This window comes from Uloborus diversus, chromosome 5, assembly GCF_026930045.1.
Source record: "Uloborus diversus isolate 005 chromosome 5, Udiv.v.3.1, whole genome shotgun sequence".
NCBI classification, from domain to species: Eukaryota; Metazoa; Arthropoda; class Arachnida; order Araneae; family Uloboridae; genus Uloborus; species Uloborus diversus.
Genome location: NC_072735.1, coordinates 11,075,849 through 11,091,447, shown reverse-complemented (window position 1 = coordinate 11,091,447; position 15,599 = coordinate 11,075,849). Strand labels below are relative to the sequence as shown.

General features: G+C 31.0%; 1 protein-coding gene across 1 annotated transcript in view; it reads right to left on the bottom strand.

The window, feature by feature from the left end:
- Positions 1-1,000: 1,000 nt before the first annotated feature.
- LOC129222392 (coronin-2B-like) overlaps positions 1,001-15,599 on the bottom strand; it is a 30,559-nt gene continuing 15,960 nt past the window's right edge. Inside the window, exons 5-12 of the mRNA XM_054856894.1 lie at positions 14,917-15,081; positions 13,521-13,640; positions 10,464-10,568; positions 8,842-9,051; positions 7,586-7,699; positions 6,360-6,547; positions 3,795-3,996; positions 1,001-1,467 (exon numbers count right to left, since the gene is read on the bottom strand). Of these exons, the coding sequence (XP_054712869.1) occupies positions 1,330-1,467; positions 3,795-3,996; positions 6,360-6,547; positions 7,586-7,699; positions 8,842-9,051; positions 10,464-10,568; positions 13,521-13,640; positions 14,917-15,081 (1,242 nt within the window). The 3' untranslated portion in view covers positions 1,001-1,329. The remainder of the gene's footprint in view (positions 1,468-3,794; positions 3,997-6,359; positions 6,548-7,585; positions 7,700-8,841; positions 9,052-10,463; positions 10,569-13,520; positions 13,641-14,916; positions 15,082-15,599) is intronic.

The following is a 15,599-nucleotide window of genomic DNA, read 5'->3' as shown; positions in this document are numbered from 1 at the left end:
TTGAGAGGGAAAAAGACTTATAGATTTCAATTACTTACTAGATCGTAAAGCTGCCATTCTAAAACTTGCACTCAATGAAGTTTGTACATATAGTACATATAGTAAAAGTAAATAAATTAAATAACATTACTTCCTGCATATCATTTCTAAAGAATGTTGTCACACTGGATATGTAAGTGTGACATGCATTAGGGTAGATCATGATTGCACATGCAAATGACTCTCACTAATTAACACGATTGTAACTTATTTGGATCCTGGGAGAGCTTTAAAATTGATAGTTTCCGGTTAAAAGATTGTTCTTTCAACTGCTTTTTCTTTTTCTTTTAGTTCAATTGTTTTCAAATGGTCAAATTTGATTTTTTTTTCTTTTTGAACTAAATGAAAAGAAAATAATTTAATGAAAAAAAAAAACATCCACAAGATGATATTAAATAGCTACCATGTAATTATCTGCTAAAAATATTGGATTCATTTCCAATGAAAGTTATTTGCCCTCCTTTTTTTAAATTATGAAAGAGAAACTGAACGATTTAATATGAAGGGTAGCAAGCAATTCTATGTTCTCATTATGTTCAGCTCCTGTTTTTAACATAAACAAAATAACAGGTAACTATAAAATTATTTTAAGGCCTTAAGTGAAAACTTGAAATATAAAATATATTAAAATGCAAATAAAAAGCTTATTTGTCAACTATGGCAATGCTTATGAAAATGATTTAAAAAAAAAAAGGTTAAATAAAATTAAAAGAATAAAAATTAAAAAAAAAATCATCAGAAGAATGATTGAAAATATTCATTCACATTAATGAGAGTTTATGCACATATAGATTTAAAAATTAACTTTGGTCAAAAGATTTAATAGCACATAGAGTGTTTCCTTCAGTTTTTCTCAGCATTTGGTCACACCGAATGAGATAAGAAAAAATCCAGACAATTTTTAAAGATTAACTTCAACAATAAAGCTTTATAGTTTAATAAAATTTAGCACAATGAAATGTACATTTGAAAAAAAATAAATATAAAAAGCAAATAGTTATAGGTATAAAAAAATAAGCCAGAATTGGCATAAGTCGCTAGAATTCTTTCTAGTCAAAACTAATCACTAACAGTTAATTTTATTAGTTTAACAAATATCAGATCTACTTTTAGGTTTTTAGTACATTTAATGTACAAATTGTTAATAATTCTTAAATCATAACAAATTGGTGCATAAAAATTAAATAATTAGAACTTTTTAGACAAAACTGTGCTTATTAAAGAGAAAATGTTTGAAAAAATACTGCAGTAATTAACAAAGTTTTGGATAAGCATGAAAACACCACGGAACTAAATTGAGATTTTTTGGTTATTAAGAGTCAATCGGTGCACTTGTTCTTCCAATTCCTTAATTTTCTCATCCTTTGATAGCAACTTCTTTTTCAGCTCCTTGACTTGAGTAGATAATTTTTTACAATTCTCCAGCAACTAAAAAAATGTATAAAAAATTTATGGCTTTAAATCAGTAATGGCACAGCATGCAAAGTAAAAAAAATCTGAAAACTGATAGTGATAAATAATTCAGGGATTGATTTGTTGCACCATTATAGTAATACAGTCAACAGTATCATTATGTTGAGTACATATACAGTAGAAGACCGTTACAACGCCAACCTGTATAACGCAATTCTCTATAAACCGCACTACTTTTCGGAAGTAAACAATAGGTTTTGAAGATTAAAAAATCCCTCTGTTTTGATTTGCAAAAATAAAAATTGTTAGGAAATTAAATTTTGAAAGTTCTTCCATCTCATTTCAAAGCTTTTAAATTGACATAGTAAAAAGAAAATACCAGATGACTCTTGAAAATGCAGCTGTCATGCAAACCATGAAGCTAGCAGAAGTGCAGGATTTTGATTGTGAAACATATTTATTTGTGAATAACTAATTGTAATAATGGTGCTTTAACACTCATTGCAGATAAAACTCATTCTGAAGTGCTAATATATAGATATATTCTGAATATTAGTTTCAAAATTTGTGAAATGATCTATATAATGCAAAAACCTGTATAACCAATTCGCACCAAATTTGGCTGAGAATCATATAACAAACCGCTTGTAAGTTAACCACTAAAGTACTGCACCGCAAGTGGTCAACTTACACAGGTTTCACTGTAGGAGAATTACGGAAGGGGTCGTTTTGACCCCAAGCACTTTTTCTTGCTAACTGCTCCTCAAAATTTTCAGAAAAAGCTTAACCTTTCCTTGACTTTTCCTAAATCATCTTTCTGTAACGCTTTCAAGAAAATACAACTTTTTTAAAAACCCGAACTATAGGGTTATACCTAGAAACGTGGGGAGGTGTCATTTTGACCCCCGTTTAAGAAAAAAAGAAATCTAAATACATTTGCTGATGCTGAAACAGATCAGAAACAGAAAAATGCCTCTAGGAACATATCATTGCAAGAATTTGTAGCATTCATAATGTTTTTGAACATAAAAGGGAGCATTAGCCACTAGTTTCTGAAATGCCAACTAAAACAGTGCTCATTATTTTAAGGCCATTTTAAACCCTTTTAAAATACCTCATTTTTTAAATTAAAATGTCTATATTCTTTAAATAAACTGTATACATTATAAATGTGTTTTTTTTAACTAATTTTTACAATTATATAACATTATGCAGGGAAATATGCCAATTTCTTCTCAGAGGGTCAAAATGATCCATGCCTTATTTCTAGGTACTCGAAGATCGGCGTAATTCTAGTGTTAAGGACAAAGTTGAAAAATCACTACACTAGCAGAACAAAAAAGGCAGAGAGGAGTGAAAGACCAATCAGGAAATTGACTAGGATCAGGTACCTTAACCTTCGCGAATGCATACATGCAGCTGGGCAGTGTGAAGAAAGTTGGACTGCGGTAAATAACGCTGGTAATGTGAGCTAAGCACCACTGAAAGAGCAATTGCACTATGTATATCAGTTGAAATGACATCCAGTTGTGTTAGTGTAAATGTTGAACAATCCATTGCTTAAAACAGTGGTGCCCAGTCTGCCTGCGAACCTGATTCAAGTGGCCTATTGTTTTGTCTAAATGCTTCAAATCGAAAAGCAAGATGAAAAACAATACAACAAATTTGGATCTAAATGTTTAGAAACTGGTTTCTAAAAAACAGATGCATTTAATAAAGGCACAGTAATGATAAAGCTAGACTACTGAGAGAAGATGGATGACCTAGAAGCAAAAACATCATTTGTATTATTTGTAAAAAGTTGTTTGTTATTACTTTGTAATAGATATGATCAGCAAGAATGTGTCTCTTACTACTCGGTACTTTTGGGCTGATTCTACCAATTAAATGATACAAATGACTGTATTGATACATACTATGGTGAGCTCACAGTAAATTAGTGTTTCTGCGTTTCGTTCCCCCCCCCCCCCTGTTTGTCAGAATTCAGACTGTTTAGTTTAAGTATATGTTCTGAAGAATATAGGTTTCTAGCACTTTTTTTTTTGTCAGAAAGTAAGCCCTGATTACAACTCATCATCACAATAATGTCCTATGTATATATATATATGCAAAAAGATAGATACTATAAGCAAGCAGTGACCTACTGCTTGCTAAACAAAAAATTTTAATAAAATTGCACTAGAAACTAAAGTATTTTTTAAAGAAAAAAACAATATGTCTAAAAACAGCATATCATTACATACAATCAACAAAACAGATTTGTTTCCATCCAATCAGAATGCATACAAAAACGACAAAACACTTTTATTACTATGCTTTAAAAACCAAAAAGAAATTCTTACGTCTTTATTGTTCAGCATTTCTTGATATGAATCTGTTTCATGTTCACTGGAGCTATCATTATCTTGTATAGTGACATATGTCGCCACCGGAAGCGTGTGGTGGGAGACAATATCAGCCTTTGCATCATTAGCAGGAGGCGATAACTCTTCAGACCAAGGGAATTTCTTTGAATTTGTCTGTACCATAATGTTGTGATTAACACTGAAAACAAAAATGACATGTTAAGATCACTTTTCATTTTGATACTGCTTATATGAAGTATGCCGAGGAGCAATCAAGTTTCTTTTTTAAATACATAATAAAGTAAATAAGAAATTACCGAATTGGTTTTACAGGTAACATACTCATTTTTTAAAGTAAAAATTAAGGAGTTTTAAAGGTCTTTTAAAGGAGTCTAAAAAAAATGTTAAGGAACCAAATAAAAATATTTAAGAAATTGATTTAGTAAATTGTCCACATTGCTTATTTAAAAAAAAAATACTGAATTCTTTTCACTGAATTAAAAGCCAAAATTTTTAACTGTATATATTGGGCCATTCTATGGAAAACGGTCATTTTGTCCTACACGTGACGCCTCACATATTTCATTAAAAATACTTTAAAATATTAACAAACAAATATTTTCTGCTTAACAAATTACAAACTTATGTGTGAGTTCCTAAGCAAAACATTTCGTCATTACCCTTTAAAATCATTATTTTTTAATGAAATATATGAACCATCACATGTGGGACAAAGGGTTGACTTTTTCGTGAAATGGCAATATTACATTCATATGTAAATGATAAGTATTCAATACATTAACATTTAGTTACATTACTTAGATACTACCATGACATAAATAGATTTTTTCATCAATATAGTAGGATATTCATTCTTGTATGAATTTTAAAAATATACAATTAAAGAACTTTTGAAAATATTTACTAAGTTACTTTGAAAACAAAATAATAATTTAAAAAAAAAAATGTGCATAGTTGTTTAAAACTTAGTATTTTTTCAAACATATGTACTCAAAATATAGAGTTAAAAAAAAGAATTTATTGAAATGAAAACAAAAAATTTCAAGATAGCATAAATTTAAAAAATCTAGAATGTCAAAAATAAGTCAAAACTCTTTTAGGATGCAAAAGAATTGAAATCTAAAACAAGACATACAAATTTTGGGGAAACACATGCTAGGCTTTACCATATTATGAAACAAATATGTTTTAGTTATATGTTGTAGAAATTATGAAAATTTTAATTAAATTAAAAAGTTAATTTTAAAGAACAATATTAAAAGTACAATGAAACATTGTTTGATCAAACTATTGTTATCAAGAGTTTGTGCAAAATGTTCTAATAATTTGAGAGTTTCTTTTAATCTGAAGTTATTTTGCTTTAAAAGAAAATATTTTAAATCAAAATTTAATTCTTTGTAAAATTTAAACTGCTACAAAAATGCAAAAATTTCCTTAAAAAAAAGATTTAAAAAAAAAAGGATTTCAAGAAAAAATCACGATATACCACTGAGCGGTGGAAAAAATTGGCGTCAATGATGTATATTCCCATGACAATCCAAGAAAACACCTACTAAATATGGAAAATAAAAATAACTCTTAAAAAGCAAAGCAGGTTATAACAAATAAAATACACCTGTTGTTGGAGGAGGAAAAAACTAAAAAAAGTACAAATGATTTAATCCAAGATGTAAGAGCTGTCTGTGTAGTAAGAATCCCTATTAGAATGATGAATGATTTGCCAAAAAGAATTTCAGTTTAATTACAGAAAAGTGCACTAATAGTTTAACCTAACCACTTAGCCTTTTCTCCAAAAAGCTGCTCCCCCCCCCCCCCCCAAAAAAAATAAATAAATACATAGATAAAATAAAATAAAAGATAGTTTAATTAAAATACACACAAGTAATTTTATGGAAGATATATGTGGAGGAACCAACAATTCCTACAAGAATAACAATAATCAGAAAACAAAATGAACAAATATTCTAAAAATAATTTATTGAAAATGCATTTTTATTTCCAACTATGCATTTTAGTTGAGAGAAAACAAAACAATGTAATAAATTATCGAAGCGCTTTCAGATGTAATCCATTTGCAATATTGAACGACATTATTAAACCGAGTTCAAAAAACACACATAAAACATTTAAGTGGTCTCTTTTCTTTTTGTTGATAGTAGTTGACTCAAGTCCCTTCTTCCCTTACAGTTGTTTTGGATTCAGAGTTGGAAGAACCAATAAAAAGCTTCTGCTCAGCACAAAAAACTGTTCAGCACAAAGGTATTTATTTATCTTATGACTTAAGATAAATAAATACCTTTGTGCTGAACAGTAAAGTAAGACAACACAACGTTAGAGAAGCACAAATTTGTAAATTACAGCAGACACGTGTTTCGGCGTTACAGGGAATGCCTTTTTCAACGCAAAAAATAATGAGCTTATGGATGAAAAGACATCCGACAAAAGCTGCGTTCCCTGTAACACCGAAACACGTGTCTGCTGTAATTTACAAATTTGTGCTTCTCTAACGTTGTGTTGCCTTACTTTAATCTTATGACTTACTTGTCAAGTGATAATGTCTCTTTCAGGACATTATTGTTCCCATTCATTTTCAACACTTCCCTGTAGTCTACTTTATTTCCTTCAGATATGAATATAAACTTTTGTTCATTGTTCCTGTCTGCAGTCATTAGGCATTGCCTCTCCGGTTTGTATAAAACTGGCTTATTAGTTCTAGCACCAGCACCAGTCTGAAAAATAAAATATATTGAGAATTATGAAGTTGAAAAAAAAATGGCATATCTGCCAACCTCTGAGAAAAAAATCCGGAAGATTTTTTAATTTTTATCCACAAGATTTTAATGCAAAATAAAATCAAACAGGGGACACCTACCCTTTTTACATTTAACAAAATGATATTAGTTATGAATTTCATATCAATTGAACTTACTTTCGTTTAGTAAATATTACTTGTATTGCTTTCTTCAAAAGTTTGGAAATAACTTTTACTCATATTCATCTTTAAAAAAGAAGAAAGCAAACACAACTCGAACTGATAGAACGAGAAGATAATCGGCGCCGAAAGTTGCCCCTAGTTGCCCGCCGCCACGCTTGCTTTGATTGGATCTCGATGAAGTCATGCGCTGCATCACTCAGTGACGTCACAATCTTGCCTTACTTCTTTTCGTGCCATTCTCCTACGGCAACCTTTCCTTGGCTACTTGGCCTAAAACGCGGTGCTGCATTCCACAAAAGTATCGTTAGCGCCAAAATAAGCGAGATACAATATTTTTCCTACAAAACGTGAAAAATCCTGAAGATTTTGCTCATAGCCGGAATAACGGAAAAGGACAGGAAAATCCATAAAACTTCCCGGAAATCCGGAAGAGTTGGCAGGTATGAAATGGCATCACATTTTCTTTTTAAATTTAATAACTAAAATCCCAACCCTGCTCTGTCCTCATTTATATTCAGATAGATCTTACATAGAATCAAGCTAATCAAATGAGTAAAATATATAATCATGATAAAAGGGAAATTAACAAAACTTTTCTATGGAGTAGAACAGAAACTAAACCTGTTAAAGCACTAAGACTTTAAAGCACATTTTTGCACATTTGGGAAACATTCTTTTCTGGTCCATTAAGAATAAAATCAGCAATAAAAAACTTATGCACATATTAAGTTGATATTATGCACAAAAACAATAAGATCATTAAAAAAGTATGCATTTGTTTTTTCCTACATTTCCAAATCACTGAAAGAGTAAACACATTTATATGAAATACCTTTAAAGAAATAAGTATGGGATTTCTGTTTTTTCCACTAAGCCATTCCCTGGCAGTAAGAGCAGGCGTTGGAGCTGCAGTGTCAGGAAAAAGATCCTCTTGGAATTGTTCAGACTTAATAAAAAGAAATACAGAAAAATAAATTTGAAAGCAAGTTGAGGGTTATAAAAAACATAAAGAAATACTTAGTGTTTTAATTTGAATTTCATTAATACCATCAAAGTTATTAAACGATCGAATATACTTAACAAATGGTGGAGAATCTTCCTGTAGTGAAATGTCATATTAAGTTAGGCTCTTAGGCAAAAGGCCACACAACACACACAGAGAAGAATTTTAAGGGCTATTGTTCTGCATCTATTATACTAATTTTTCAATAATCATACTAAGAAACCACTGTAGTAATACTAAGTCCATAGCTATACATATAATTAGGATTGCCAAACTTGGACAGTCCCGGTTTTCAGACAAAACCCCAGTGTTCCAGCGTATTTACTTCATGTCCAGGTAAAAGATAAATGACCAAAAAAGTCTAAAAATAATTAACTGCGAAGGAATGTTTGTGATGATTACTTAATCATTTGTAACACTGACAGGCGACATTAATACCGGCATAGCTTGTAATGATTACTTTAAAACATTGTCTATCTGAAACTCTACCCAACCACGTAAAAAACTATTTTCTGAAATGCAATACTATGTTAAAAGACAAAACATAGTTAATTTAAAAAATAAATAATTAAAAGGTTGAAAAAGTTATTAGGAATGATTAAAAGAATTGTCAATAACGGTAAAATATTTAATCCATCAAACAAAATTTAAATTTTTTGTATTTGTATATAAATAGTTCATTTCATACAGAGAAATTTCTCATAGTTATTTTTAAACTTTTGTAATGAACACAATTCTTATTAAGATTCTCTCTTCTGTACACCAAAATATCTTATTATACCCCATAAAATATTACTGCCCAGTATATAATTAGAAATTATAGAATATTATATTTATATACAGAGTATTATATTTTTTACCTCAAAAAGGTCAAGTGTATTTCTTCTTTTTTTTTTCCTTTTAAATTTTATTCATTTTTATTATTTTTATTTATTTATTTTTTTGTTATGGTAGTTATGATTTTGCTCCATTTGGAAGAATTTCAACCATGTTTTAAGGCAACATTGTAACGAATGATTGTTATCAGTGATTTAAATTTTTAAATTGCAGTAACAAATTTATATATAACAAACTAGCTCACTTACTTTTCTAGGCACAATCATGGAAATTGGTTCACATAGGGGTTTTACTGCATGAAGTTTGTAAAAGCGGAACACTTCACAGCGCAAAACATCAAGGCCACGTTTTGGCATGAACCCTAGACCTCTCTGAGGAAAACCAGTGAGAAACTGGTTCAGATAATGGCACCAAGGAGACTCGTTGACTATCTCATAGTAACGAATATTTCCATCACCCTATGAGAATTTTTTTCATAAGTTAAACTTCAAACAACAAACATGAATAAAATTAGGGGGGAAAAAAACATACATCATTTTCTAAGTATCTGAAATGCAAAAGATAAACTACAAGGACAAAGCACTTAACTTGCATTAGTAAGGTATTGATCAGCAGCATGCCCAAAATTTCAACATTTGAAGCAGCTGACAAGAATGGAAAATCGGCACAAATGTCCTTGTTTAAATAAAAGTTTATAATAGAGGGATGTAATTTCTGCTTTCTTTAGTGCATAGTTAGAAAATGTTAGTTCATTAAATAATTATAAGACTTGTACTAACTACTTATACAATATGCAATGTATATATATATTACGTCAGTCTACATATGTATCAGTACAAATCAAGAATTCACATTACCCTCATTCCTCATATGTCCCACAGAACATTTACAGTCATCATTTGCAGGTCTGTTGACTGTAAAAGCACTACAAAATTTTCTGCTGTGAGGCTCTCAAATTAATATTGTTCAACTGACTTCTACAATGCATTTATTTAACCGTATTATTGGCACCATGAAATAAGTCCTTAGTAATTTTTATCAAATGCACTAGTCAAGGAGTTCCACAATATGAAATATTCTTTATTAATTTAATTTAAAAAAAAGGTAAGGGTTTCTCATCAAAGTTTCACCTTGTTTCATATATTTAACTTTAATAAAAACATAACATAAAATGCAATTTTGAACCTTAAATAGTTTTGATTTCATTAAAAACATAAGTTGCAACCCTGTTTCTACATAATTTCAGGTATTTTCTGTAAATTCGTACAAATATATAAACATGATTCATACAAATACAAATATATAAACATGAATTTATTATTTATCTCTACATACGCATAACCAGTTTGATTTATGCACAAATAAATAAGTAAATATATACATATGTATGGATAGATAAATATAGATATATAATAGAGATAAATAATTAGGGTGCAGCGAGAAAATTGTAATTGCTCAAAGGATTTTGAACTTTGAAAAGGGGAAGATTTTGATAATTGGGAATCTGGCGATCTTTCATCATTGGCGTCAGTTTTTCGCTCCAGTGCCTGCGCGAGAGGTATTTTTCGTTGCAAATCTAAATAAAGAGAACCAAAACACCTACTCACATAGGGTTACTATAAATCAGCAGGGTTACCACAGTTAAATTATCTACGCCAAAAAATGAGACGACCGCGCCAGATTCCCAATTATCAAAATATCCCCTTGAAAAGTTTGGAAACCCCTGTGATAGTTCATTAAATGTTTCATGTAGGTTTAGTAACACTTGCTGGAACACAGCCTGATATATGTATGTGAACAATATATACTTAAGAGGCCACCCTCTTCTATTAGTATAAGAGGTTATGTATTAGAGATATCATAAATTTACCTTTCCAGCTACATAAACCATTTTTGTATCATGGTCATAAAATGGAAACAAAACACCAGAAGAAGAATCTATGTTTTCGATCTTTAAAGGTGATTCAAGATTATGCTAAAAAGGAAATTTGAGATAATTAAAATACAAATTACTTTAATCAAGAAAAAAATCTTTTGAAATAGAGATAAATAAAAAGACAGTTATGTTTTAAAATACAGTTTTGCAGAAATACTATTTCCAATATCTAAGTACCTTAAAATTCAGATCATTTACAGAGAAAAAGATGAACACCTGAGAAAGATTATACGACTTGGACAGTATTTGTGAAAAAGATTTAAATATTTAAAGTACAAAAGCAAGGAGAGCTTTTACACTCGTTACAATAGTACATTTTATTAAAAATTGATTTACTTACAAACACAAGTTTCAATGAATGTCCACCTAAACTGTCTTAAATTCAGATCTCTAAAATCAAAGCTGCAGTTATTTGTTGAGTTCCAAGTTGAAAATTAAATGTTAGCAGTTATTGAGATAAGACTAACTGAGCAAAATGTGTTCAGTTAATTAAAAAATAAAAATAAATAAATAAAAAAAAATAGAGAAATGTTCTACTTGTTTTGTTTTTCAAAGCCCAAGTAACTATGATGGATAATAAAAGAGAAATTAAATAGAAGAACATAGAAACTGAATGTAGTAAAATATTTGCAGATTCAAGCTGCTGTCAAGGAATTAAGGATACTTCATCATGAGGGGAAATGGAAAATAATCTAGATCTAGAAAAGTGAGTGTTACTAGGAAATTAATTCAATGGGTACTTCAAAGTATCACAACAGAAAAGGGTCAATAAAAAGATAAGTATACTTCAGGCAATCAATATGATTTCCTTAACATGGAATCAAGACAGATCTGAAACAATTAAAAATCATTTCATTAAAGCACAGTTTTCAGATCTAAAACTAAATGAGCATGAACACGAAGTTACATCGATGATGATAATCAATCTGTGACAAGGATGAAGAAGACTGGAAGCATTTAGGGGGGTAAAATTTATTGCTCTAAGTTAAATTCTAAGATCTTGAAGGAAGAAAAACTTACTATTTCAATGGCATTGTAAATGTTAGAATTTATAAGAAGCCATGGTTACATGCAGCAGGGAAAATACTTCCAACGGGACAGTTGAATGTCATTGGGTATTGCTACACAATAATCAGCCAAGTTGGGACTTGAGCAAATTTCTTGTCATGTAATTTGTAGTTGTAAAGGGTGTCCCAAAATTAACGCAAGATTTGAATTTGCCGCCATTTTTGCAATAAATGGTTGGCAACCCTGAAAAAAGAACAATTTGACAGCTTAGAGTTTAGGGTAATCAAAAATGGAGCGTTATACGATACAATAACGCGCTTTCATTATTGAACAATTGTTTCAAAAATAATGAAAGTTGAGGCTGGTCAAGCAGTTACTGTTATTGGCGCTCGGTATCGCAACACGGTAATGCACGGGTGGTTGTGGGCTTGTTGACATAGACCTTTGAATTCAAATAAACCCATAAGAAGAAATTTAAAAATGCTAAATCACACGATCTAGGGTGCCAATTCTGATGACCGAAATGAGTGAGTACGCGACCAGGAAATGCCTGATGCAGTAATTGAAATGTTTCACTCTCTCTAGCTGTATGGTACAACAACACCCCATTTTTACTAACCCTAAACTCTCAACTGTCAAATTGTTCTTTTTTCATGGCTGCCAACAATTTATGGAAAAAATGGTGGCAAATTCAAATCTTGCGTTAATTTTGGGACACCCTTTATTTCTGTATGCTATGTTGCCCTGGTGGCCTGATCGGTAAGGCATGGGACTTGTGACCAGAGGGTCCTTGGCTCTATCCTAGCTAGTCGAGGATCCACCGTCCTCATTACTGGTGACTAGGGGATGTTAAATATGCTATTGGTTAAAGTCCTTCAAATGAAACAATACCCCTGGCAGTGCTTAGCTTCCAGTCTGGATTAAAAAATCAAGAGCTGCCTTCAGGGTCCCATCCAACTGGATGAACCAAATAGTGGTAGGCAAAAGCGCCCATATAGGGGGGCAAGAGCCCCCCCCCCCTTTGAAATTAGAACTTTCTTGCTTTTGATACTTTTTTCTTTGCAAAAATGTAAAAACATTTATTCGCCAGCCATTAATGAATAAGTTATTAAAAATGAAATACAGTCGAACCTCCATATATTGAACTTCCACATATCAAAATTTTCTATATATCGAAAAACTCTCTATATATCGATTTTTTTTCAAGACACTAGTGGATTTTTTTTTCACTTTAGACTGTTTATCTCATGAAAAATAAAGGTTAGGGGAGAAAATTATGTTCATTAAAGGTTGCTACGAAACTCATAAGGAATCTGGGGTTGAGGGGTGTATAAATAGGTCTTTGTTTTGTTCTGGAGTTCTTAAATTCCCTCAAGCTTATTTCAAATATCTTAGTTGCAATCAGTACTACAGTAAAATCAGTTTCAAGTTATCCCTATTGCCTGTTGATCATCATTCCTAGTCTTTTTAGCTTAAGTGAAAATCATTCAAGTTAAGTAGATTGATTTTTTACTTTTCTCTCAATTACTTTCTCAAAACGAAAATCCCCTAATGTTGCGAATCAAGTTGAATTGCCGAAGAATAAAGATGTATGAAGGCGCAAAAATGTAATTTCTGTTTTTTTTTTTAATTAATAACTTTCATTTAATGCTCGTATAAATTAGAAACTAGGTTTCATACACTGAAATTAGCTTTAATTTTAGTGTTTTAGGAGATTTTTAGGATAAAATAAGATTGTTTCTATATATCGAAATTTCTATATATCGAAATTTCTATATATCGAAATTTTTTCCGGCAATTTGCTACTTCGATATATGGAGGTCCGACTGTATTTTAATGACTCTAATCTGTCTTGAAATCGGTTTGCATGGACAAAAATATGCGTATGAGCGCCCTTGGTGGTAGGTACAGGGGACCCTGGAGTGAAAAGTGGAAAGTGTAAGCTATGTTAAAATAAGTAAAACTCAAAAAATATATACTAACTTGTGACCAAACCGCCCACTGTCTATCACTAAAACGAGAGAAGCCAGTAGTGAAAAGGCGTCCTGTATCACCTAAAAATACAACTTTTGAGGCTTTGGAACCTTGATGACAAACACCTTCCTGCAAATAAATTAGTTAATATTTATAAAAACAAAACTTTGGAACTAAAACAATAATTTGCCAAGCAATTTTTGAACAACACTCTTGTAGGGAAAATTTTAAGCTGATTAGGTAAGCAAAAGAAAAGAAATACAACAAAATATAAAAACTATGTACTAACAACTACTGACCAAAATAATGTTTCTATTTTGTAGCTTTAAATTCGGATCATCTCCTGATTAGCTCCTGGCAAATATTGCATGACTTGTATAGTATGTGCGAAAAAGATTTAAATACTTAGTTAAATAAGGTTAACGTAACTCCTTTAAAATTAAGGAGAAAGAGAATACTTGATTTCAAAAAAAGAAAGATTTACTTACTAATTTAAGTTTTAATGGAGATGTCCAACTAGGCTTTTTTCAATTCAGGTTTTTAAAATCAGATCTGCAAAATCATTTTTGCAGTAATGGAGATAAGACTTTACCTGAGCAAACTGTGACCTCGCACGCTGACATTTTGATGACATAATTTTGTTTCAGTGATTAGAATCTAATTTAATCGTTAATATACACTAGCGCAGATATTTTAAATGTCTCTACATCTATAAGCATTTGTCATTTTGCCTGTCATTTTGTTTGTCATTTTATGTCATTTTGATGACATAATTTTGTTTCAGTGATTAGAATCTAATTTAATCGTTAATATACACTAGCACAGATATTTTAAATGCCTCTACATCTACAAGCATTTGTCATTTTGCATGCCATTTTGTTTGTCATTTTATGTCATTTTGATGACATAATTTTGTTTCAGTGATTAGAATCTAATTTAATCGTTAATATACACTAGCGCAGATATTTTAAATGTCTCTACATCTACAAGCATATTTTATGTTTAAAAATCAGAAACTCCTCTCAAAGTCTTTCCCTGCTATGTTCCATTATATCTTAGAGTTAGGAACTAGTTACAGAACTAATCAATTATTATGGTTTTTACTGCTTCCAGATTTTCACTCTTTCAAAATGTCAAGGAGTTGTTTCACGCCTTGAAAAGAACTCTAGAAATCTCTCTGTACAGTACACAACATCTGCTGAACTGGGATTACTGATTTTTTGCATCAGACAGAATGGCCCTAACAATAAATTATCATTGTAGACATTTTAAATTTCAATATCATACAGCACTGTCAATAAGTTACAAATAAAGCTAAGTTGTACATATTGACTCTTTAAATTTATACTAAAGAATCTTATAAAAGGTATAAAAATGCAAAATTGAAGATAAAACCAAAACTTACTTGCAAAACAACACCGTTTCTAGCATCGATAACTCGAAGTTTCTTGTCTTTGCAAGTGGTAGCAATTAAGCTTCCATCCCGATTAAATGATAAAGAGTGTATTGTATCTGGATGACAAATAATGCTATTCTCTAGAATTCCTTCCCCAATATTCCAAACTAAGATCTGAAAAGTGAATCCAAGTACAGCAATAATTGTTTGAAATATAAAAAGCTATAACATTAATGTATTATGTTGCAGTAATCAATGTACTAACATTTGACATTGTATACTAATCCTTCATTTCATACCATGAAAAAAATTCAGTTTTTAACTAGCTTTCTAGTTTTTGTCATTTAACTCCAGTTACAAAATAAAATTCAAACTAGGATGATGTCTATTTAGTTTAGATCCTATAACAAAGAATCACTAGCACAGCCAGAAACTTCTTCTGGAGGGGGCTTTTGGTCAAAGCAGTCCTTACCAGGGCTGCGGAGTCAGAGGGAGAAAAGCAGACTCTGGTCTTGGAAATTTTAGGAACTCCGACTCTTTAACCCCAAAATCCCCCCCCCTCCGTCTCCGCAAGCACTGGAAGAGTTTCGGACTTGGAGGGAAAATGAGACTTTGACTCCTTTAATCCGTGTTGTAGTTTTGGCCGGACAAAACTGATTTTATCCAGGCCACTGGCTAAAACCGGCCAAAAC